The 25634-nt window shown below is 39.7% G+C and overlaps 1 protein-coding gene across 3 annotated transcripts in view; it reads left to right on the forward strand.

The window, feature by feature from the left end:
• The window catches only part of KCNG3 (potassium voltage-gated channel modifier subfamily G member 3), a 111686-nt gene that overhangs the window by 37079 nt on the left and 48973 nt on the right, over positions 1–25634 (forward strand). For 2 of the 3 annotated variants that reach the window (XM_031008067.3, XM_019020742.4), the window contains exon 2: positions 15416–17982. In XM_031008067.3, the coding sequence (XP_030863927.1) occupies positions 15416–16061 (646 nt within the window). In that variant the 3' untranslated portion in view covers positions 16062–17982. Of the gene's footprint in view, positions 1–15415; positions 17983–25634 lie in introns of those variants that run through there. The other variant, XM_063695918.1, reaches the window with a different exon arrangement.

The raw sequence follows: 25634 nt of genomic DNA on the forward strand, positions 1-25634 counted from the left end.
TAGAGCCTGACATACATTAGGCAGTCACTCATGAGCTTTGTTGCATGGTGAATGAATTAATGGGCTCCATGGGCTTATAGCCACATCCAGGTTAATATGTTGTCATCCCATCCTGACTTGAGGACATTGCATCATCCTGACTACAAGTGACCTGTCTCAAGAGACTCAGACTGAAGCCTTGCACATTTCGTGCCTCCTTTGTGCACATTAGTTGACTTGCCAGGCAGGGAGGGTGAGAAAGGACTCTGGGATAAATGCCCACACTCTGAGATTTATTTCAAAATAAGACATGAGGGAAGTAGATGAGGATGTGGAGCGGGGCAGAACTGGCTTTGGGCTGATGGTGAATGGGGCTGGATATCTGGGGGGGTCATAATACCATAATACCATTCTGTCTTCTCACTCTATTTTTTTTTTTTTTTGAGACGACAGAGTTTCGCTCTTGTTGCCCAGTCTGGAGTGCAGTGGTGCGATCTTGGCTCACTGCAACCTCCACATCCCGGGTTCAAGCGATTCTCCTGCCTAAGCCTCCCGAGTATCTGGGATTACAGGCGTGTGCCACCACGCCCAGCTAATTTTGTATTTTTAGTAGAGACGGGGTTTCACCATGTTGGTTGGACTCGTCTTGAACTCCTGACCTCAGGTAATCCACCCACCTTGGCCTCGCAAAGTGCTGGGATTTCAGGCGTCTGGCCATTCTGTCTTCTCTTGTATGTTGAATGGTCTCAGTTCTTCATCTCTAAAAGTTTAAGAAACAAAAGCCTACCCCACACTGACATAATATCAAAACTGTTTCTTCCTGAGGTTCCTTTTTTTTTTTCTTTTTTAAGAAATGGGGTCTCCTATGTTGCTTCTTTCTGAGGTTTGAGAGTCTGTCTCTACAAGCTCACACTAGCAGGACAGAACTCCTTGCAAAACACTACCTCGGGCTACACTGCAGACGCTACAATGCACTTAAGTCATGTATTTGGGTTGAATATTGAATTATGCCAAAAGGAGTCAGAAAAGATAAGGGTTATTTGTAGTAATTGCCTGTAATTTTTCACAGAAACACACTTTGATGGAGATTTATATGTGATGGATAGCCCCTGTCTTAGCAGGGCAGGTATTGTTGCCTTTGCATTTGCAGTCAGGAACTTGGTTGTTTCTTGGTAGGGGGTCATCAGTCCCTGTTTCCCAATAAAGAGAGAATGTGAATCTGGTACCTCTGTTGCCAAAACAGAGGACAGAGGAACCACAGAGGGTAAACTGTGTTTAGGAGGCAGAGGCCAGATTCCTCAGGCAAGGGCGCATGTTCCTGTCTGCTAAGGGAAAGTGAGAAAAGCAAAGGTGGAGGTGATTGCAGGAAAAGAGATCCGGCGGAATAATAGCAGCCCCTTAAAAACTGTGGGAGGAGCCCAGTTCTCTGTGGCCAATCCCAATGACTTTGAGAGAGTGAACTTTTCATTCATCATTATCGTTGTCCTGCCACATATCCTAATGAAATGGCCGTCCAAATGTGAGCATGAGGAAACAAAATAGTATCAAGTGAGGAATGTGAAAATTAACACATACATTGACTGTAGCTATATAGGGACATCCATGAATCCCAGGCGTGATTCAAGGTATGACTTAGTCAGTGAGTACATATATTTTGTTTGTTTAAAATTTACTTATTTATATATTGAGATGAGAGGTTTCACTATATTGCTCAGGCTGGTTTTGAAGCCTGAGCTCAAGTGATCTTCCTTCCTCAGCTTCCCAAGTAGCTAGGAGACTACAGGTGCGTGACACCACACCTGGCTTTGTACATTTCTTTTTTTTTTTAGAGATAGGGTCTCTCTCTGTTACCCAGGCTGGAGTGCAGTGGTGTGATCATAGCTCACTGCAGCCTCGAACTCCTGGGCCTAAGTGATCCTTCTGCCTTGGCCTCCCAGTGTTGGGATCAGAGGTGTGAGCCACTGCGCCCAGCCTTTGTGTGTGTGTGTGTGTGTGTGTGTGTGTTTGTGTGTGTGTGTGTGTGTGTGTGTGTGTGTGTGTGATCTGCCTGCCTCGGCCTCCCAAAGTGCTAGGATAACAGGCATGAGCCACCGTGCCTGGCCAGCCTTGTAAATATTATTAAACTGCCATTTATTATCTGTGTGACATGATGTAGTTACTTCTCTCTTTTTTTTTGAAACATAGTCTCTCTGTCGCCCAGCTGGAGTGCGGTGGCACAATCACAGCTCACTTCAGCTTCAACCTCCCCAGGTTCAAGGAACCCTTTTGCCTCAGCCTCCCAGGTTGCTGGGAGTACAGGCGCGTGCCCCCATGCTTGGCTAATTTTTTTTTTTTTCCTGTATTTTGCAGAGATGGAGTTTCGTCACGTTGCCCAAACTGGTCTTGAACTCCTGGGCTCAAGCAGTCTGCCTTTCTTGGCCTCCCAAAGTGTTGGGATTACAGGCATGAGCTACTGCACTTGGCCACTAGTTAATTCTCTTTGGCTTAGTCTCCTCATTTGTAGGTGGGGATCATAACAAAACCTATTGCATACAGTTGTGAGAATTAAGTGAATTAGTATGTAAATGTATAGAAAGATGTTTGGAACTTGAATAAGTGTTCAATTATGTGTTTTATTATTGATCTAGGTTGGAAGATAAAGAGGTACAAATGGTATATATTTTTTCTCTGTAAGATAATTAAAGTGTGTAAGAAAAAAATCATGTTTTTTTTCTCTCAAAAAAACCCTACTTTTTTCCTATTTAACCAATTGTTGTGGAGAAAACTCTTATAAGGACATGAAAGACTCTAGGTAATGAAGTGGCTGTTGATGTGCAGTTTGCTGGAAATTTTTATTGTGCCTTGTGTTATTACATTGTACATGCCGGTTAGAAATGTGATTGGAAATGCTTTGTACATTTAAATCTGAAGGCTTGGAGTAAGAAGGGTAACTTTTCCTTTTGTTGCACTGCTGGGGTTGTTAAGGCTGATTTAAGCTGCTGATGACTTGATTGTGGTGATTGCTCTTCTAGTTGGGCATACTGTTTACTTTCTTTTAAAATGTTTTTAAGTTGGACTTGAACTGAACTCCTTTTGTAAATAGAAGGCTCTGAGCTCAGAGATGGTTTGCAGTAATAATAATAATGGTCACAAATCTTTTTTTGTTTGTTTTTTGAGGCTGGTCTCACTCTTGCTTAGGCTGGAATATATGGTGTGATCATGGCCCACTGCAGCCCTGGGCTCAGGTGCTCCTCCTCAGCCTCCCCAGTAACTGGGACTGCAGGCATGCACCATCATGCCTGGCTAATTTTTGTATTTTTTGTAGAGACAGGGTTTTGACATGTTGCCCAGACTGGACTCGAACTGCTAAGAAGATTACTCAAGTAATCCTCCTGCCTTGGCCTCCTAAAGTGCTGGGATTACAGGTGTGAGCCACTGCACCTGGCCATATTATTTTTGGAGAGGTTAAAAAATGATTGCAGTCTATGACTTTCATCTTATACTGATGTGTCAATATTTATGGCTTCAAAGAAGTTATAAATAAATTTCATTTTTCCCTGCCAAAACTGTTAAGTTTTATCTTAAAATTCTATTTCAGTGTAAATATGATTAGTAACAAAGTTATTGGAGTTTGGATTCATATAACATTTCCTTATTTTATATTCTTACACATTATGATATTGTACTATATTTAAAATATACTATATATTATTTTAAATGTAATATAATTATATATGCACATATTATAGGTATATAATAACTATATGTATATAATTATTATTTTAGGTGGTTTTCTGTGTTGGCCTGTTGCTTGTGTAATTCATTTAGCTTTTTCAAGTCAGCTATTCAGATTCAGCTTTCAGCTGTACATATATATATAATTTTTTAATTTTTAATTTTTATTTTTTTTAAGAGACAGGATTTTGGTCTGTTGCCTAGTCTGGAGTGTAATGGTGCAGTCATAGCTCACTGCAGCCTCAAGCTCCTGGGCCCAAGTGATCCTCCCACTTCAGCCTCCCAAGTAACTGGGACTACAGGCACATGCCCCACACTGGCTAATTTTTTGAAAATTTTTAGTAAAGATGAGATCTGACTATATTGTGAGATCTCGCTATATTCCAAGATCTCCTGGGCTCAAGCAGTTCTCTTGCCTTGGCCTCCCTAAGTGTTGGGATTACAGACATGAACTATTGGGGCCAGCCACAGCTGTTTTTTATATTAATTTTCATAGTTGTCCTTGTAATATTAAATTTTAATCAGGTTCTGTTTGGTGTTAATGACAGGAACAATCTCCTTCAATTCTTCTGAGGTAAAGCAGAATGTAAGTCAAAAATTAATTAATGTCGGCCGGGCGCGGTGGCTCACGCCTGTAATCCCAGCACTTTGGGAGGCCGAGGCGGGCGGATCACGAGGTCAGGAGATCGAGACCAAGGTGAAACCCTGTCTCTACTAAAAATACAAAAAGTTAGCTGGGCGTAGTGGCGGGCGCCTGTAGTCCCAGCTACTCGGGAGGCTGAGGCAGGAGAATGGCGTGAACCCGGGAGGCGGAGCTTGCAGTGAGCCGAGATCGCGCCACTGCAGTCCAGCCTGGGTGACAGAGCGAGACTCCGTCTCAAAAAAAAAAAAAAAAAAAAAAAAATTAATTAATGTCAAAGTCAGTACTGTTTTTGTTTTTGTTTTTCCATTGACCCCACGGGTAGTGTGGCTGAGCAGTCTAACGTGCTGGGAGTGGTGGCTCACACCTGTAGCCTCTAGTACTTTGGGAGGCCAGGAGTTTGAGACCAGCCTGAGCAACATAGTGAGATCTCAGCTCTACAAAATATAAAGAACATAAAACATAAAAAAGTTCTGTATTAAGGCTCTAGCCTTCTTGGGGGCATAGATTTGTATTCCATCACTGCTCATATGTTTGCTCTTTAAAATTGTAGTAAAATATACATAATATAAAATTTACCATCTTAACAATTTTTAAGTATACCATTTAGTAGTGTTAAGTATAATATATTCATATTGTTATGAAACAGATCTTCAGAGCTTTTTCATCTCATCTTGCAAATCTGAAGCACTGTACCCATCAAACAACTCTTCTCTTTCACCTTTTCCCAGCTGCCTGTAACTACCATCTTTTTGTTTCTGTGAATTTGACTAGTTTAGATACCTCATGTAAGTGGAATCACATTGTATTTGTCTTTTTGTGACTGGCTTATTTCACTTAACGTAATGTCTTCAAGGTTCATCCATGTAACAGGATTTCCTTTCTTTCTTTTTTTTTTTTTTTTTGAGGCAGAGTCTTGCTCTGTCGCCCAGTACAATGGCACGATCTTGGCTCACTGCAACCTCTGCCTCCCCGGTTCAAGTGATTCTCCTGCCTCAGCCTCCCAAGTAGCTGGGATTACAGGCACACACTACCACCCCTGGCTAATTTTCATACTTTTAGTAGAGACGAGGTTTTGCCATGTTGGCCTGGTTGGTCTTGAACTCCTTACTTCAGGTGATCTGCCTGCCTCGGCCTCCCAAAGTGCTGGGATTACAGGAGTGAGCCACCACGCCTAGCTATATTCCAATTTTAAATTCAATATTAAATTCCAAATAGATTTCTTTATTTATTCTTTTGTCAGTGGACATTAAGGTTGCTTCCACATCTTAACTATTGTCAGTAATGCTTCATTTGTATTTGTGAAAGTGGGTGTGCAAATATTTCTTTAAGACCCTGCTTTCAGTTGTTTTGGATATATACCCAGAAGCGTGATTACTTCAGCATGTGATATTTCTATTTTTAATTTTTCGAGGAACCTCCATACTGTTATGCATAGTGGATGTACCCTTTTACAATCCTACCAACAGTGCTCAAGACACTTGTGATTTTCTGGTGTGATTTTTTTTTTTTTTTTGGTATAGTAGCCATCCTGTAGGCCATCATTGTAGCCATCATTGTGGTTCTGATTTGCATTTTTCTGATGATTAAGAATGTTGGGCATCTTTTCATATGCTCATTGGCCTTATTAACTTTGGAGAAATATCTATTCAAATCCTTTGTCCGGGACAGTCTCTTCAATAAGTGGTGCTGGGAAAACTGGACATCCATATGCAAAAGAAACTAGACCCTTTATCTCACTATATTAAAAAAATCAAATCAAACTGGATTAATGACATAAATCTAAGACCTCAAACTATGAAACTACTACACGAAAACATTGGGGAAAATCTCCAGGACATTCGAGTAGGCAAAGATTTCTTGAGCAATACCCCACCAGCATAGGCAACCAAAGCAAAAATGAACAAATGGGATCACACCCAATTAAGAAGCTTCTGCACAGCGAAGGAAAGAATCAACAAAGTGAAGAGACAACCCACAGAATGGGAGAAAATATTTGCAAACTACCTATCTGACAAGGGATTAAAAACCAGAATGTATAAGGAGCTCAAACAACTCTATAGGAAAAAAAATCTAATAATTTGATTTAAAAATGGGCAAAAAATCTGAATAGATATTTCTCAAAAGAAGACATACGAATGGCAAACAGGTATATGGAAAAGGTGCTCAGCATCATTGATCATCACAGAAGTGCAAATCAAAACTACAATGAAATATCATCTCACTCCAGTTAAAATGGCTTTCATCCAAAAGACAGACAATAACAAATGCTGGCGAGGATGTGGAGAAAAGGGATCCCTCATACACTGTTAGTGGAAATGTAAATTAGCACAACCACTATGGAGAACAGTTTGGAGGTTCCTTAAAAAACTGAAAATAGAGCTACCATATGATCCAGCAATCCCACTGTTGAGTGGGTGTATACCCAACAGAAAGGAAATCAGCATATCAGAAAGATACGTGCACTCCCATGTTTGTTGCAGCACTATTCATGTTAGCCAAGATTTGGAAGCAACCTAAGTGTCATCAACAAATGAATGTGGCCAGGCACAGTGGCCCACGCCTGTAATCTCAGCACTTTGGGAGGCTGAGGCAGGCAGATTGCCTGAGGTCAGGAGTTCGAGACCAGCTTGGCCAACATGGCGAAACCCCATCTCTACTAAAAGTACAAAAATTACCCCAGCATGGTAGCATGCACCTGTAGTCCCAGCTGCTCAAGATGCTGAGGCAGGAGAATCTCTTGAACCCTGGAGGCGCAGGTTGCAGTGAGTCTAGATCACACCACTGCACCCCAGCCTGGGTGACAGAGCGAGACTTCATCTCAAAACAAAACAAAACACACACATACACACACACACACACCCAGATGAATGTATAAAGGAAATGTGGTACTTACACACAATGGAGTACTATTCAGCCATAAAAAAGAATGAGGTCCTGCCATTTGCAACAACATGGAACTGGAGGTCATTTTTTTAAGTGAAATAAATCAGGCACAGAAAGACAAACTTCTTGTGTTCTCACTTATTTGTGGGAGCTAAAAATTAAAACAATTGAACTCATGAATATAAAGAGTAGAAGGATGGTTACCAGAGGCTTAGAAGGGTAGCAGTGGTGGTGGGGAAGTGAGTATGGTTAATGGTTAAAAAAAAGGTAGTTAGAAAGAATGAGTGAGACCTAGTATTTGCTAGCACAACAGGGTGACTATAGTAAAAAAAAAAATTTAATCTTACATTTTAAAGTAACTAAAAAAGTATAATTGGATTGTTTGTAACACAAAGGATAAATGCTTTAGGTGAATTTGAGGCTGCAGTGAGCTATGACTGCTCCATTATGCTCTAGCCTGGGTGACAGAGCAAAATTCTGTTTCCTTAAAAAAAAAAAAATATATATATATATATATATATATATATTTACCACCCCATTTACCCTGATGTGATTATTATGCATTGCATGCCTGTGTCAAAATATCTCATGTAACCCATAAATATATACACCTACTATGTACCCATGAAAATTAAAAATAAAAAATTAATCTAAAAAATCCTTTGTCCATTTTTTAGTTGGGTTGATTTTTTTTTGTTGTTGTTACTGAGTTGCAGGAGTTCTTTGTATATCTTGTACATTAATTCTCAATCAGATAAATGACTTGCAAATATCATCTCCCATTCTGTAGGTTGCCCTTTCACTCTTGATTGTATCTTTGTTGTTGTTGTTGTTGTTGTTTTTGTTTTTGAGGTAGGGTCTCACTCTGTTGCCCAGGCTGGAGTGTAGTGGCAAGATCATGGCTCCCTGCAGCCTTGAACTCCTGGGCTCAGGGGATCCTCCCACCTCAGCTTCCCAAGTAGCTAGGACTACAGGCACACACCACCACTCCCTGCTAATTTTAATTAATTAATTTTTTGTGAGACAAAGTCTTGCTGTGTCGCCCAGGTTGGAGTGCAGTGGCATGATCTCAGCTCACTACAACCTCCACCTCCTGGGTTCAAGCAGATTCTCCTATTTCAGCCTCCTGAGTAGCTGGGATTACAGGCACGCACCACCACGCCCAGCTAATTTTTGTATTTTTAGTAGAGACGGGGTTTCACCATGTTGGCCAGGCTGGTCTCGAACTCCTGACCTCAAGTGATCCACCCACCTCAGCCTCCCAAAGTGCTGGGATTACAGGCATGAGCCACTGTGCCTGGCCCCCTGCTAATTTTAAAACATTGTTTGTAGTAGAGATGGGGTCTTGCTTTGTTGCCCAGGCTGGTCTTGTACTCCTGGGCTCAAGCAATCCTCCCACTTCAGCTTCCCAAAGTGCTGAGATTACAGGTGTGTGTCACTGCCCCGGCACAAAAAAAATGCTATTCTAATGTAAACCTTGGAGACCAAATGGTTGACATATACCATTTAATCTTTTTTTTTTTTTTTTGAGTTGGAGTCTTGCTCTGTCACCCAGGCTGGAGTGCAGTGGTACTATCTCAGCTCACTGCGACCTCCGCCATTCAGGTTCGAGCAGTTCTCCTGCCTCAGTCTCCCGAGTAGCTGGGATTACAGGCGCCTGCCACCATGCCCAGCTAATTTTTGTATTTTTGGGAGAGACAGGGTTTCACCATGTTGGCCAGGCTGGTCTTGAACTCCTGACCTCAAGTGATCCACCTGCCTTGGCCTCCCAAAGTGCTAGGATTATGGGCATGAGCCACTGCGCCTGGCCCCATTTAATCTTAACAATGGACATTGTCATAAAATCATTTGCATTTCCAAATGCTCCTTTTAGCTTTAAAATCTTGTAGATCTGGGTTTCATTACCTGTGTAATTGCAGCTTCTTAGTTGTGTGACCTTGGAAAAGTGCTTAACCTTTCAGCCTCAGTTTTGTCATCTGTAAAGTGGAGATACTAGGGGAAATACATATTTCATAGACTTCTTGAAAGGGATCAGACGAGATGATGTCTGTAAATTGCTTAGCATAGTGCCCAACTGAAAGGCATCAGTCAGTGGTGAATATTTTTATTAGGCAAACATTCATGAACATCTATATGTTTGGACCTCAGAAGAAATCAGAATGGGCTTCAAAGGAATGTGATGTCTCTTAGTATCTTTAGTTTCTTTTTTCCTGTTTAATTTTACAGAAGTAACCTCCGGGAATACCCAATTGTTTGCTCTTGTGCTCAGTGAACAGTACTCAGTTTTTCATCAGTTGTCAGTGGTGGCATTGGTGAGAGTGCCATTTGGAAACACGAGGAATTTTGGCAGGCTTGGTGGTGTTTGTTGCTAGAGACTGCCTTGGCATAATTGAAGGTGAAAGTGATGCCTGGGGTTTCTCACTGATTCATCCCTTTGGTGTGCAATTCTGAATAAACTGCATCTGACCTAAGGTGTGGGCAAGCAGAACCCTGAGGACCTCGTTACAGACGAGCTTACTTCTTTGAAATTCCCTTATTGAGAGAGACTATTCCACACCATTTGGATTTCCTCCTTCTTAGTCATAACAACTTTGGCTGCTGCTGGAAATAATTAGACAGAAAATGTTCTGGTATTTTTGGCACAGTTGACATTTTTACTCTTCTGAAATTAATAGAATCTTAGGATTTTAGAGCTGGGAAGGTCCTTATAAGATCCATGTAAATCTGCCACTTGATGGTGAGGCTTGTCCTTCAGAATGGAAAGAGCACAGAGCCTCTGACGTCAAGCTCAGTGCCCTTGCTTGTGTCTGGCTAGAGAAGAGACAGAGTATGTTAGCTGGAGAACTGGTACATCTTACCCACAAGCCAATCTAAGGAAACTATTATTATCACTGCTGCGTGCTCCTGCAATCCCTTTTAAGTGCACATCTTACTACTACCTACTATATTTACCAGTTTACTACCTAGGATAGCAACCAATTTAGAAATCCCAGGCTGGGTGCGGTGGCTCATGCCTTTAATTCCAGCACTTTGGGAGGCCAAGGCGGGTGGATCACTTGAGGCCAGGAGTTCAAGACCAGCCTGGCCAACATGATGAAACCTCATCTCTCCTAAAAATACAAAGCTTAGCCAGGTGTGGTGGTGCGCGCCTGTAATCCCAGCTACTCAGGAAGCTGAGGCAGGAGAATTGCTTGAGTCCGGGAGGTGGAGGTTGCAGTGAGCCAACATCGTACCACTGTGCTCCAGCCTGGGTGACAGAGTGAGACCCTGTCTCAAAAAATAATAATAATAAAATAAAAAAGAAATCTCAGTGGCTTAACACAACAGCAGACTTTTTTTTTTTTCAATGATAGTAAGTACTTTAGGTTTTGCAGAGCTATATGGTCTCTGTCATGACCACTCAACTTTGCCGTGAAAACAGCCATAGACAATGTGTAAATGAGTGAACATGGCTGTGTTCCAATAAAACTTTATTTATGGCCACTGAAATTCAAATTTTACATAATTTGTACATGTCATAAAGTGTAATTCTTTAGATTTTGTTTTTTCCCCCAATCATTAAAAAATATAAAAAAATAAAATTTATGTTGGAGGAGCAAGTGCTTACGAATAACCAGGACAGTCTTGAAAAGGAAGAACACAAGTGAGTGATACATTCAACTAGACATCAAAACAAAGTACACTCATTTCTCGGTACATGTAGGATGTTGGTTCCAGGACCCCCCACATATACCAAAATCTGCACATACTCAAGTCCCTCAGTGGGCCCTGGGAAACCCAAGTATATGAAAAGTTGGCTGTCTGTATAAGCATGTTTTTTTGTTTTGTTTTTTTTTTTTTTTGAGACGGAGTCTCGCTCTGTCACCCAGGCTGGAGTGCAGTGGCGCGATCTCAGCTCACTGCAAGCTCCACCTCCCAGGTTCACGCCATTCTCCTGCCTCAGCCTCCCGAGTAGCTGGGACTACAGGCACCTGCCACTGTGCCCGGCTAATTTCTTGTATTTTTAGTAGAGACAGGGTTTCACTGTGGTCTCGATCTCTTGACCTCATGATCCGCCCGCTTCGGCCTCCCAAAATGCTGGGATTACAGGCATGAGCCACCGCGCCCGGCCATAAGCGTGTTTTACTTCCTGCGAATACTGTATTTTTGATCACATTTGGTTGAAAAACAAACTGCCTATAAGTGGATCCTTGTGATCAAACCCATGTTATTCAGGGGTCAACTGTAATGAAAATTGAGAGTAGCATAGTATAAGATAGAATGGATTGATCAGATATACCTGAGTGAAGTTCTGAACTTTCCACTCTGGAAAGCGGAAAATCCAGAATTTTACTTAGGTGTGATTGGTAATTTAATGTATGATAAAAGCCACCATTTCAAACCAGTGGGGGAAAAAAATTAGGAACCATTCTTAGGTTGCATGCCATACAAAAAATGAATAAATAAATAAATAAGTGGGAAGTGGGCAGGATTTAGATCCCGGGCTATAGTTTGTCAAACTCTGTTACTAAGAAATTTATAGGCAAAGGCTCTGGAATCATTTTGCAAAACTGGTATTTCAAGGAACAGTAGTCCTGGCCTGATACTCTGAAGGATATTCCTACTGTTTCTGAGCAGATTAAAGCCTTTATGAGCAAGGGATACAGACGGGTCACAGAGCAGGCCGTTAAACATGTGCAAAGATGCTCAACATCGCTCAGAATAAGCTAGCACTTTTCATCTCTCAGAGTGGCAGAGACCTCCAAGTTCAACAATACTTTACATTAGTGAGGCCGTGGGGAATAGACACTCCTATGTATTGCCTGTGGGTGGGTAATTTGGTACAACCTCTGTAGGGGTAGCTTGGCAAGATCTATCAAAATTACAAATACATATGTGTCGTCTTTGATCCAGTAATTCCAAGTCTCAGATTTATTCTACAGATATATCTGCTCATGTGGGAAATGATATACAAACGTATTCATTGCATTGGCTGGGCTCGTGCCTGTAATTCCAGTGCTTTAGAAGGCCAAGGTGGGCAGATTGCTTGAGCCCAGGAGTTCGAGGCCATTCCAGACCCCATCTTTACAAAAAGTAAAAAAAAAAAAAAAGAAAAAAAAAGAAAAAAAAATAACCAAGTGTGGTGGTACGTGCCTTCGTCCCAGCTACTTGGGAGGCTGAGGTGGGAGGATCGCTTGAGCCTGGGCATTCGAGGCTGCAGTGAGCTGTGATGGTGCCACTGCACTCCAGCATGGTTGACGGGAGTAAGACCCTGTTTCAAAAAAAAAGAATATTCATTGCATCATTGTTAATGTTCATCTGGTGGACTGGTTAAATAAATCACAGTACATTCAGTGGAACACTGTGTCACCATGTTTAAGAAATGAGGGAGCCCTCTATTTACTGATTTGGAATGACCTCCAAGATATATTAACCAAATGAGGCAGGACAATTAGTGTAACATGCTACTATTTGTGTAAAAGGAGATACATACATATATATGTGTGTATATATGTATCTGTATATATATATACATGTATGTACGTATATATACACATATAAGTAAAAATTTTTATTTGTTTGTACATACATCAAATAGCTCTGGAAGGATGCATAAGAAAGTGATTATATTTGTTGACTCCAGGGAGGGGAACTGGGCGGCTGGAATAGTGTGAGAGGTGAGACTTTTCCCTTCCCCTTCCTCATCCCTTTTTTTTTTTTTGAGGCAGGTGTGCTGTCTGTCACACAGGTGGGAGTGCAGTGGTGTGATCATGGCTCACTGCAGCCTCAATCTCCTGGGCTCAAGCAATCCTCCCGCCTCATTTTTTGTAGAGAGGAGGCCTCCCTATGTTTCCCAGGCTGGTCTTGAACTCCTGGGCTCAAGCAGTTCTCCCACCTTGGCCTCCCAAAGTGCTTGGATTACAAGTATGAGCCACCATGCCTGGCCTGAGACCTTTCTTTCTATATTCTTTTTTTAAAATCATGTGATTTAAGCCATGTGAATGTGAATACCTATTCAGAAAATAAAAGTTAATAAATAAAGTTAATCTTTACAGCCCTGTAAAGCCCTACAATAGGGAAACATGGTTAATTGTATTTATTCATTTTTGTGAGTAACATCAAGTACCACTTGTGTTCTGTGGAATGCACTTTGAGTAATTCTTTTCAAAATGTTGCCCCACCTACTCTCCTCCCACTTACTCCAGTTTCTTCTCTCTCCATTGTACTTCTGATGTTTGGGTTTAAGTTAGTGGTGAGAAAGAATTATGTGGAGAAAAACAAGTGATGGTATAATAATTACAAATTTTAATTTAGAATGTTAAAAATTTTGGGCCGGGCATGGTGGCTCATGCCTGTAATCCCAGCACTTTGGGAGGTCGAGGTGGGTGGATCACTTGAGGTCAGAAGTCCGAGACCAGCCTGGCCAACATGGTGAAACCCTGTCTCTACTAAAACTATAAAAAAATTAGCCAGGCGTGGTCGCACGCGCCTGTAGTCCCAGCTACTTGGGAGGCTGAGGCACGAGAATTGCTTGAACCCAGGCGGCAGAGGTTGCAGTGAGCCGAGATCGTGCCACTGCACTCCAGCCTGGGTGACAGAACGACACTCCATCTCAATTTAAAAAAAAATTAAAAATGTTAATTAAATTTAAAATTACCTTCAAATTACCGCTCACAGGGCCAGAGGTGTTGAAATTTGATTTTCTCAGCTTTGGGGTTTATGGGCTGAGGGCTGGGGGCCTAGAGCTCCCAGGATGCAGGCTTCTTCAAGAACCCTACCCGTTGGCTGGGTGTGGTGGCTCATGGCTGTAATCCCGACACTTCGGGAGGCTGAGGTAGGCAGAACAACTGACGTAAGGAGTTCGAGACCAGCCTGGCCAAAATGGTGAAACTCCATCTCTACTAAAAATACAAAAATTAGTCACGCATGGTGGCAGACGCCTGTAGTCCCAGCTACTGGAGAGGCTGAGGCAGGAGAATTGCTTAAACCCGGGAGGCAGAGGTTGCAGTGAGCTGAGATCGTGCCACTGCACTCCAGCCTGGGCGACAGCGTGAAACTTCATCTCAAAAAAAAAAAAGGAATCCTATCCCTTGACTGCAGTGTGCTGTATAAATGTGATTATTTTCAGCGCATGCAGTAATGCAGAAAGGCTGGTAAATATTGCTATAGGTAAAATGTGGTCTTTTAAAAATATGTGCTGTGTAAAAGTGATGATGGAACACAAAGTATTTGTGGTCTTTGGGAAAATCCTAGCGGCCATTTTGCTCCAATGTGGGAGTCCTCGGCCTCGTTTCTGCTGGGACCTTTTTAGGATAGTTGTGACCTGGTGAATTTCTGGTGAGGGCACTCACCCAGTGCCCCATAAACTTGCTTGGTGCCAGTATCTCTCATACAAGCCTATTGGGAAGGAAGGACGATTCACGTTTTAGGAAATGATCTTGCATTGACTGTAAGTTACCAAGAAATAGCCCATCAAAAAACTTAGATAGGTCCACATTCTATAGGAATAATGCCCTTCCAATCGACCTCAGAACTGGTATCACAGCTGAGAACCACTGTCCTGCAAGAGTAAGTTAAATTTCATGTTGTGGCCAACTGAGGATAAGTTAATTTCAAACTACCAAAAAAGAGAGATATTTTTTAAAAGTATTAGTGACAAGTAAAAAACAAAATTTAATAGTATTGTAGCATAGAAGTAAGAACTTTATCAAGTTCAATTTTTTTTTTTTTTTTAAATTTTTGAGACAGCGTCTCTTTCTGTCATCCTGGCTGGAGTGCATTGGCACAGTCATGGCTCACTCTTCCCAGGCTCAGGTGATCCTCCCACCTTAGCCTCCCAGGTAGGTGGTACTACAGGTGTGTGTCACCAAGCCCAGCTGATTTTTGTATTTTTTTCTGTAGAGACGGGGTTTTGCTGTGGTGCCCAGGTTGGTCTCGAACTCCTGGGCTCAAGCGATTCACCCACCTCAGCCTTCCAAAGACCTGGGATTACACGCATGAGCCACTGCACCTGGTCTCAATTTTCATCTGAATTGATTTGTTGTTCTGTTGCGTGTATCCTGGTGGTCTGATGATGTTGGTAATGTTGTCTGTTCTTTATGTTTTCTGGAAAAGTAACTGAATTAGTATGTCAGTGTAGTACTATCTGAAGAAATCTAAGAGCTATTAAAATGCTTAAAAATAAAATGATCAATTCTTCTTTTGTTCTCTTGACAGGATAATTGAAGCTATCTGCATAGGTTGGTTCACTGCGGAGTGCATCGTGAGGTTCATTGTCTCCAAAAACAAGTGTGAGTTTGTCAAGAGACCCCTGAACATCATTGATTTACTGGCAATCACGCCGTATTACATCTCCGTGTTGATGACAGTGTTTACAGGCGAGAACTCTCAACTCCAGAGGGCTGGAGTCACCTTGAGGGTACTTAGAATGATGAGGATTTTTTGGGTGATTAAGCTTGCCCGTCACTTCATTGGTCTTCAGACACTCGGTTTGACTCTCAAACGTTGCTACCGAGAGATGGTTATGTTACTTGTCTTCATTTGTGTTGCCATGGCAATCTTTAGTGCACTTTCTCAGCTTCTTGAACATGGGCTGGACCTGGAAACATCCAACAAGGACTTTACCAGCATTCCTGCTGCCTGCTGGTGGGTGATTATCTCTATGACTACAGTTGGCTATGGAGATATGTATCCTATCACAGTGCCTGGAAGAATTCTTGGAGGAGTTTGTGTTGTCAGTGGAATTGTTCTATTGGCATTACCTATCACTTTTATCTACCATAGCTTTGTGCAGTGTTATCATGAGCTCAAGTTTAGATCTGCTAGGTATAGTAGGAGCCTTTCCACTGAATTCCTGAATTAATGCATTGCAAATCAATTCTTGCATACACTTCATAGAAAGACTTTGATGCTGCTTCATATTTATGTGTTTCTTGCTGGGTGAGCACTGCAGTGGCATTGTCATCATCTTAGTAGGGTAAAAATTATCCTTCCCAGCCGAAGGGATAAAACAGTTTACTTATTATGGAGTAAATAGAATTGAGACTGCAAAGGAAGAATAACGACTCCTAGAGTAAACTTTAGGACCCGGTTTTATTTAGACTTGTTTTCCCGTTTCCTTGAATGATTACACATTTTTAAAAAAATACATTATTTGAACATTTTAAAACAGAAAGGTACTATTTTCCAAATGTTTTTCCGTCTTACGAATTCAGAAGAAGCTTGGAACTTATAGTGTTTTTTGTCTGAGAGTAACATTTTCATTTCTAAATGTTTTATAATTTCTCATATCAATGTCAGAAGTATCCTGGAAACATATGTCACATGCGGGAACTGTTTAACAAATACTTTAAAAATTTGGCCAAAATTTAAACGGTATAATGGAGCTAGATACAAGCAAGAATAGTATTTGAAAGACTTTTCCAGCATACTTCTCAATTCTTTGCTTTATTTTTGTGCCAATTATTCACCTTATTGTGCAGCTTCATGGAAGCTTGAGTACGTTCTCCCTTTTCCATTTTGGATTTATCTCTTTACTGAAATGACTCAAAAGGTATTTAATAATTGACGAGAGCTTGTGTTGTTTAGCATCTTACTGGATAATATTTGAATTCATTGCTGTTCCTAGGTGATAACTGTCCTAATATTTAGATGTCCAAACAAGAATACTTCCAACATAAAAATTATAATAGGAATAATTTGAGATGACTCAATATTACAACCTCTTCTTCTTTTAACCTCCTCCCCCAAACACTAGAGGTTTAATAAGACTTATCAGATGAAAGGATATTTATATAGCCTTTTAGTAGCAAAGTCATACTTAACGTGTTGTCACTGGATTATCATAAAAGGGAGAAATTAAATATTACTGTACTCTTAGTTGCTGTGTAGCTAAGTCAATTTTAAGCCAGTAAAAGCAATGGATACATAATGATTTGATCTGATCTTTAACTATTGTGAATTACAGCTACACCAAAACTCTTCTTGTAAGAATACTGACTAATATGCCATGTTAATCTGGCTAGATTATTAGGACTAGATAATGTAAAAGTGATGATTGTTTAGTAACTAAATTTTAGCAACAGGAATTAGAATTTTGCTTTTTCAACCAGTTACCATAAAGAAGTTAGTGTATATATAAACACAAATAATTAGTGACAGATTCATAAAAAATTGAATGTTGTACACAGTAATTTTGTCAGAGGTAGAGAAGACAGGGATTGGGAAGTGGTGGGTAGGATGGAGGACCTGGATATATTTATCAAATAAAGGGTTACCAGAAGTGTTCATTAAAGGAATTTTAGCCATCATCTAGTTCAAACCTCAACTATTACAGGTAGAAAATCAGGGCAGGAGAGAATATAATTGTGAAGGAGTCAGGGCTAACACCTGGATCTCCAGAAACCTAGCCCAGCAGTTTAATCTTCACACACTTCTGGGTTCTGAGAAAAGCCTGGAAAAATCACACTTCTTTGTCATTGTCATGCTGAGGTAATAATAGCAAAACTGTTTTCTTTCCCTTAATTTCCTTTCCTAAGCTTATGTAATAGTTTGGCCATTAAATATCTTGCCTTATTTTCCCTACTACTGCTAGTATGCTACTTCTTACATACTCAAAAGAAATTCAATTATTTATTGTATATTTATTGTATTCTAATATAATTGAAATAAATGGCATGGATTTATTTTTTCTTAACTATTTGGATTAAAGCTTTGTGGTTCATGCAAACAATGTGCAGATGATAGCACCTCCATATTACTAATAAAAATATGATAACCATCAATTTTACTGGTACTGGGACCGCTTTATGTGAATATGTCCTATCTTCCCAAGTAAATTATAACTGTCTTGAGAGCTGGGATCCTCTCTCATGCATACACCTTTATATCCCCGACAGTGTCTGTTACAGACTTGGGCACAAACAGTTGACTGATTTGAGGGGAGAAACTTCTGTGTGAAGAGACGAGGAGAAGCATATACCTATAGGTATATATATACACACACACCTATATATATATATTATATATATACATATAGGTATATATGAATATATTTTTTGTATATATAGGGATGTGTGTGTGTGTGTGTGTGTATATATATATAATGTACATGTGCAAATATACACACAGACTTCATGCTACCCTTAGGTAACAAGTGTGAAATCTCTTGTTGGTGATTCCAGACTTTTCATAGGACCGATTTTCATAAAGAAGCATGTTGGATAAATACTAGTGGCAGTTAAGCTACCCATTTATAAGGAGACGATGAGACGTGATAGAGTAGTTCATTCATAAATGAAAAAATATGTATTAAGGTTTTGTCTTCATGGATGTTGTGTTTTTTTAGGAACAGCATTTTATTGTAACGTTCCCTGAGTGTTGCTACTTTTATCATTATTTATCTATTTATTTTTTTCTAGAGATAGAGTTTTGCTTGGTTGCCTAGGCTGGAGTGCAGTGGTGTGATCATAGCTCACTGCAGTTTCGAACTCCTGGGCTCAAGCAGTCCTCCCACCCCAGCCTCCCAAGTTGCTAGGACTATAGGTGTGCATCACCATGCTGGTTAATTTTCTTATTTTTATTTTTTTGTAGAGATAGGGGTCTCACTATGTTGCCCAGGCTCGCCTCAAACTCCTGGCCTCAAGCAGTCCTCCCACCTCAGCCTCCCAAAGCTCTGGGATTATGGGCATGAGACACTGTGCCTGGCCTGTTGCTGCTTTTTAAAAACACCATTAAGTATCACTTCTTTCTTAGCTATACTTACAGACATCTCTTATAACTCAGTCTTTTCATGGCAGAAATGTTTTCATTAATATCTGTATTGGTACCAGTAAGTCAGACATTATCCTAAATTAAAATACCCAAACAGGAAAAAAGCCCTAATCTCCTAATCTTTAATCTGATTTTACCACACCTGAATTTACATGACTTGATCTAATACGTAACTTGTTTTGTATTCTCTAAAATGGGAGTTTTAGGATTACAAACACAAAATTAGGGAATATATTTGAAAGTGAACAAACTAACAATTCAAGCCTTTCATTACTGTATTGTCCTTGTTGCTAATTGAAACAGTTGCATTTGTTCTTGGGTTTGGTCATTACCTATAAGTACCCATTTGTAAATTCATACTTTCTGAAAAGTTATTTCCACAAATGGCTGTCAATAAGTCAAAATTATTTGTCTCTTTTTAAACCTTTGTCCAAATGTCCTGTGATCTGGAAGAGGTGGAGATGGGGTTAATTTGGATGTTGGTGTTGGGAGAATTTTCCCTGTTGGCTTGGTATTTGCTAATAGCAGCTTATTCCCCCCCCCCCCTTTTTTTTTTTAAAGAAAACAGACAAAAAGATGCAAAACAATATTTGAAATATTAAAGCCTTAGGATAGAATTGCAGACATCCATTCTGTCCACTTCACCTCTTTTCCATAGAAATGAAAAATAAAACATTGAAAGCTCCTAGCTCTGTATTACTGTTCAGCTGTGTAACTCCAAACTTAATGCATAGTGTCATAGAATATTTCGAGTCCTCTGACCCTTCATAAATGTGCATTCCCTTATGGTGTGTAATATACAATTCAATCAGACATAGTCTAATCATTTTATAGGGTCATAGGAAGTTGGAACTAGGGGTTGTGGAAACCTTCTGGTCTATTTTGGCCCAATTGTATGCCTTTTGTCTGATCCAAATATTAGCAACCAGGGAACTCTGCTCCCAGTGGGTTGTAATTTAGCCATGGTCACTCTAGTGTCAGGTTAGGTCCCAGAAGCTTGATTTCCAGACTTTTGGCTTAGTACTCTGGATATACTTCCTTTAAGAATCTTGTAACTTCAGAAGCCATGAAGGATTTCTTTTAAAAATATTTTCTTGGCCAGGCATGGTGACTCACGCCTGTAATCTGAGCACTTTGGGAGGCCGAGGCGGGTGGATCACCTGAAGTCAGGAGTTCGAGACCAGCCTGGCCAACATGGTGAAAACCCATCTCTACTGAAAATATAAAAACTAGCTGGGCATCGTGGTGCCTGTAATCCCAGCTACTTGGGAGGCTGAGGCAGGAGAATCACTTGAACCAGGGAGGCAGAGGTTGCAGTGAGCCAAGATCGTGCCTTTGCACTCCACCCTGGGTGACAAAAGTGAAACTCCGTCTCAAAAAAAAAAAAAATTTTTTTTATTTAGGGCTTTGGTGTTCCCCGTATTTTTCCTTTTTCTTTTTCTTTTTCTTTTTTTTTTTTTTTTTACGTTTGAATTAAAAAGCAATTATTGCCGGGCATGGTGGCTCACGCCTGTAATCCCAGCACTTTGGGAGGCCAAGGTGGGCAGATCACTTGAGGTCAGGAGTTCGAAACCAGCCTGGCCAAAATAGCGAAACCCTGTCTCTACTAAAAATACAAAAAATTAGCCAGGCTTGATGACACGTGAATGTAATCCCAGCTACGCAGAAGGCTGAGGCATGAGAATTACTTAAACCTGGGAGGTGGAGGTTCCAGTGAGCTGAGATCGTGCCACTGTACTCTAGCATGGGTGACAGAGGGAAACTCTCTCTCAAAAAAATCATATATATATATATACACAATAATATATAATTGACAGTTTATTTTTATAATAAAAATATAAAAGATATATATATATATATTGCTTTTAGAAGCCTTAGATGTCAAGAAGGAGGGCTTGAGACAAATGCATAAGGAACTCAGATTTTCTGTAGAATTTTAAAAATTACTGTACAGTTGTGCACTCATCCACATGTATACAAATAAGTACAGGTATTTGATAGTTGTCACTGCATTATTCAGGACAGTCTCAGAACCAGGCTGAGAAATGTCAAGTAACATGGGTTGAAGCTTTGATGGAATGTTCTGGAAAGTTCCATTTTGGTCAGGAAAGGTTGCATCCATTTACTTCTGTGTCTGTTCAGCGTTCTTTCCTATGGTGTTTCACTTCCTGATTTTCCAGAGCCCATCTGCACTCAGAAGCCTGGGCATATCAGTTCTGCTTCTGAAAGTAGACTAATGATTTACTGCCTCATTTGCAGTGAAGCCTTCCATAGATTTGTGAAATGTCATCCAGAAGCATGATTATATTGTCCCATTCTGTGGTTAACTTATGCCCAAACTTTCAGATTTTTCTAGATCTTCCAAATATTTTCAGTAAGTACTGGAGCTTTTGACTGTTAGCATAAGCTCAATTGTCAGTTTACTACTATTTGCTTAGAAAATTGAACTTGATAATCTGCATTTATGCTGTAATTTAAACAAATACATTTTAAGTAGCTTTGGTGGGAATTCTTTGGTTTATCGTTTAAAATATCAACAAGACTATACCAAATAAAATAATAACATTTAGTACATGAAAGTGAAGGGAGAATATTATTTGGCTTTCACCTACCAGGAGTAAGTGATTCTATTTTATTTATATCTGAAGGAGTGCTTTGATGTACTTATTTATGCAGCATTGTATTAAAACTAAAACTAAAATTTCCCATAATTTTATATTAGATAGGATCACTATTTCTGTTATTTGGAAATAATTCTATAGTTCTGCCCGTGACAGAGTGGAGGCGGTTTGTAGTGTGTATTGGTTTGTTTTTGTTTTGTAGTAGAGACAGGGTCTCCCTATGTTACCCAGGCTGGTCTTAAACTCCTGGGCTCAAGCAGTGACATTTGCTGTAGTAATATACGATGATTTGTTCAACTTAGGTATTGTTTTTCAACTGCATATTACAACCTTGATCTTATAACTCTGATGGAATTCCATGCTTTCTTTCTCTACAATATAGAGGGCAAGATAAGTTTACTTTGTTAGTAGACAGTAATATTTATAGTTACAAATTCTGAGCTGTGATAAAAATGGAACGTTTATTATGTGATTGTAGTGACACAAAATTTTTTTTTTTTTTTTTTTTGGAGACAGAGTTTCACTCTTGTTGCCCAGGCTGGAGTGCAATGGCACAATCTCAGCTCACTACAATCTCCACCTCCTGGGTTGAAGCAATTCTCCTGCCTCAGCCTCCCAAGTATCTGGGATTACAGGCGCCCACCATCATGCCCTGCTAATTTCTGTATTTTTAGTAGAGATGGGGTTTTGCCGTGTTGACCAGGCTGGTCTCGATCTCCTGAGTTTATGTGGTCCGCCCACCTCAGCCTCCCAAAGTGCTGGGATTACAGGAGTGAGTCAACACACCCAGCCCACATATTTATTTATTTATTTATTTTTTGAAGAAAACACTTTATATTGAAAAAAAAACAAAAACAAAAAAACAAAACAAACGGCTAATGGGATCTTATTTCAAAACACAGCATATGTGAATTAATCAGTCTGAAAACAATAACCATAACTCAAAATCTTCAAAACAGGATACACATATTTATTTTTTAAAACCATACCTATGTCAGTGCTGTTTGGCAAAATAAAAAAAAATTAAACCATATCCACGCTTTTATACTATACACTCTGAAGTAAAATGCAAATCATAAAATCTGTGTAAGGCTTAACTTTCAGATCTATATGAAGGTTGTTTATTTTTGTTCCTAGGACAGAGGTAGAAACTTTAGATGTTTTGCTTTGAGATAAACTGCTTAATCTCTTACCTATATTTTTTATTCAGTAATTCTTACCATTTGGAAGGCTCTTAAAAACAATGAATAATACAAATCACATAAATATTCTAGTTTTAAAGTTAGAATCGTGGGTCATGGTTGCTTTCTTTCTAAGATTTGACTTATATTAATTTAATCAAAACCACTTTTTATTAGATTCCCAGTTAACCCTGTTTAAAAAGATCAGAAACTGGGCACGCATATGTTTGTGTGTCTTTTTCTTAAATATATATTTTTTATGTATGCGTCTTTTTGTGCTGTAGTACAAGGTGGAGATAGGAACACTATAGCATGTAAGAAATAATTAGGTGCACCCCACTTCATGTAATAGATAGGTTTCCAAACATTCGTATGGGAAAAAAGGGTTGTAAATGTCTTCATATTTTACCTAATGGGAGATATGTACAGGAACTCAATTAGGGAATCTAACCTGTGGGTCACCCTTCTGTTGTGTTACCTATCATCCCCTAAAGGAGATTTTTTTAAAAATTTCATTTTTCATGCATGTATGAAAGAACAAGTTCTTTTGAGAAGGGCATTCTTGTATAAGGGTCAAAACAGAATCAGATTTTATTAAAAAGCCAGTGTGTGTAAAATCAGATTTGAGGAATTATAATGTTTGACCTAAGGATGAGGAATTTTGTCAACTGAGAAAGTGTGGTTTTTATGGTCCTCACAAAAGTTTTCTAAGGGTAGCTGGGATGATAGATGGATACCTTCTTTTTATTCCCTGTTCTAGCTGTTTTCTGCTTTGCCCTTTCTCAGTTCAACGACTCACACTCTATTCTGTTTAATCCCACACAAGTGAGTGTTAAGCATGTCTTCACCATGCCAAGAGGCAATTGAGTGGCCAGAGAAGGAAATAAGGGTAGTTCCTGGGTACATGACTACCTTGACCAGTCAGTGTTATTGGCACTGTGGCTCTGTAGACAAGCTTTAGTCTATCTAGCAAGAGTTTTTAGGGAAGTTTAAAAATGGAACTAAATAAATATGGGGTGGTCCTAACAATGCCTTTTTAAAAAAAGATGAGACATAATTTATATGCCATACAATTTGTTATCTTAAAATGTACAGTTCTGTGGTTTTTAATATATTTATAGAGCTGTATAACCATCACCACTATCTAACTCCAAAACATTTTCATGTACCCTGTGCCCATTAGCAGTCACTAACCATTTCCACTCCACTCATCCCCTGGCAACCACTAATCTACTTTCTGTCTCTGTGGATTTGCCTATTCTGGACATTTCGTATAAATGGAATCATATGATATGTGGCTGGCCTTTTGTGTCTGGCTTCTTTCACCTAGCGTCATGTTTTCAAAGTTCATCCATGTTGTAGCATATATCAGTACATCGTTCCTTTTTATGACTGAATAATATTTCCTTGTATGGGTAGATTGCATTTTATTTATTCATGCATCAGTTGATGGACACTTGTTTCTACTTTTTGACTGTTATGAATAATGCTGCTATGACATTCATGTACAAATTATCATGTGGACATAGGGTTTCTTTTTCTGTTGGATATAAACCTAGGAATGGAATTGCCAGGATAGATGCTAATGTTTAACTTTTTGAGGAGCTGCCAAACTGTTTTCCAAAGCAGCTGAGCAATTTGATTCCCACCAGCAATGTGTGAGGGTTCCAGTTTCTCCACATCCTCCCCAACTCTTGTTATTTTCCTTTTTAAAAATAATAGCCATCACAGTGGGTATGAAATGGCTATCTCCCTGTGGTTATGACTTGCATTTCCCTAATGACAATGCTGTTGGTCATCTTTTCATCTATTCTTTGGAGAAATGTCTACTTAAACCCTTGCCTTTAAAAAAATAGGTTTTTTTAAAAAGTTGTTGGATTTTAAGAGTTGTTTATTCTGGATACAGATCCTTTTCAAATATATGATTTGCAAATATTTTCTCTTATTCTGAGGGTTGTCTTTTCACTTTCTTAGTGGTATGTATCATTTGCAGCACACATTTTAAATTTTGATGTTTCCCAATTTATCTGTTTTTTCTCTTGTCTCTTTTGCTTCTGGTGTCATATCTAATAAAGTGAAGGTCATGAAGATTTACTCCTATGTGTTTTCTTAAGAATTTTATTTTATTTTTTGAGATGGAGTTTTGCTCTTGTTGCCCAGCCTGGAGTGAAGTGCAATGGGGCGATCTCGGCTCACTGCAACCTCCGCCTCCCTGGTTCAAGCGATTCTCCTGCCTCAGCCTCCTGAGTAGCTGGGATTACAGGCATGTGCCACCATGCCTGGCTAATTTTTGTATTTTTAGTAGAGATAGGGTTTCCCCATGTTGGCCAGGCTGGTCTTGAACTCCTGACCTCAGGTGATCCACCCGCCTTGGCCTCCCAAAGTGCTAGGATTGCAGGCATGAGCCACTGCGCCCAGCCCTGTTTTCTCTTAAGAGTTTTATAGTGTTAATGCCTGTCTTTAGGTCTCTGATCCATTTTTAGTTAATTTTTGCATCTGTTATGAAGTAGGAGTCCAATTTTATTTGTTTATTTTCTGCATGTAGATATCCAGTTGTTGAAAAGATCAGTCTTTCCCAATGTAATGGTATTGGCACTTCTGACAAAAATCAATTGACCATAGATGTGTGGGTTTATTTCTAGACTCTCAATTCTATTCTAGTGATCTATGTGTTGATTTTTATGCCAGAACAAAAGATTGTATCTTTGTAGTAAGTTTGGAAATCAGGAAGTGTGAGTCTCTCTTACTTTTTTTTTTTTTTTGAGATGGAGTTTCACTCTTGTTGCCTAGGCTGGAGTGAAGCGGTACGATCTCGGCTCACTGCAACCTCTGTCTCCTGGGTTCAAGCAATTCCCTTTTTTA

Source organism: Gorilla gorilla, chromosome 12 (assembly GCF_029281585.2).
Source record: "Gorilla gorilla gorilla isolate KB3781 chromosome 12, NHGRI_mGorGor1-v2.1_pri, whole genome shotgun sequence".
NCBI lineage: Eukaryota > Metazoa > Chordata > Mammalia > Primates > Hominidae > Gorilla > Gorilla gorilla.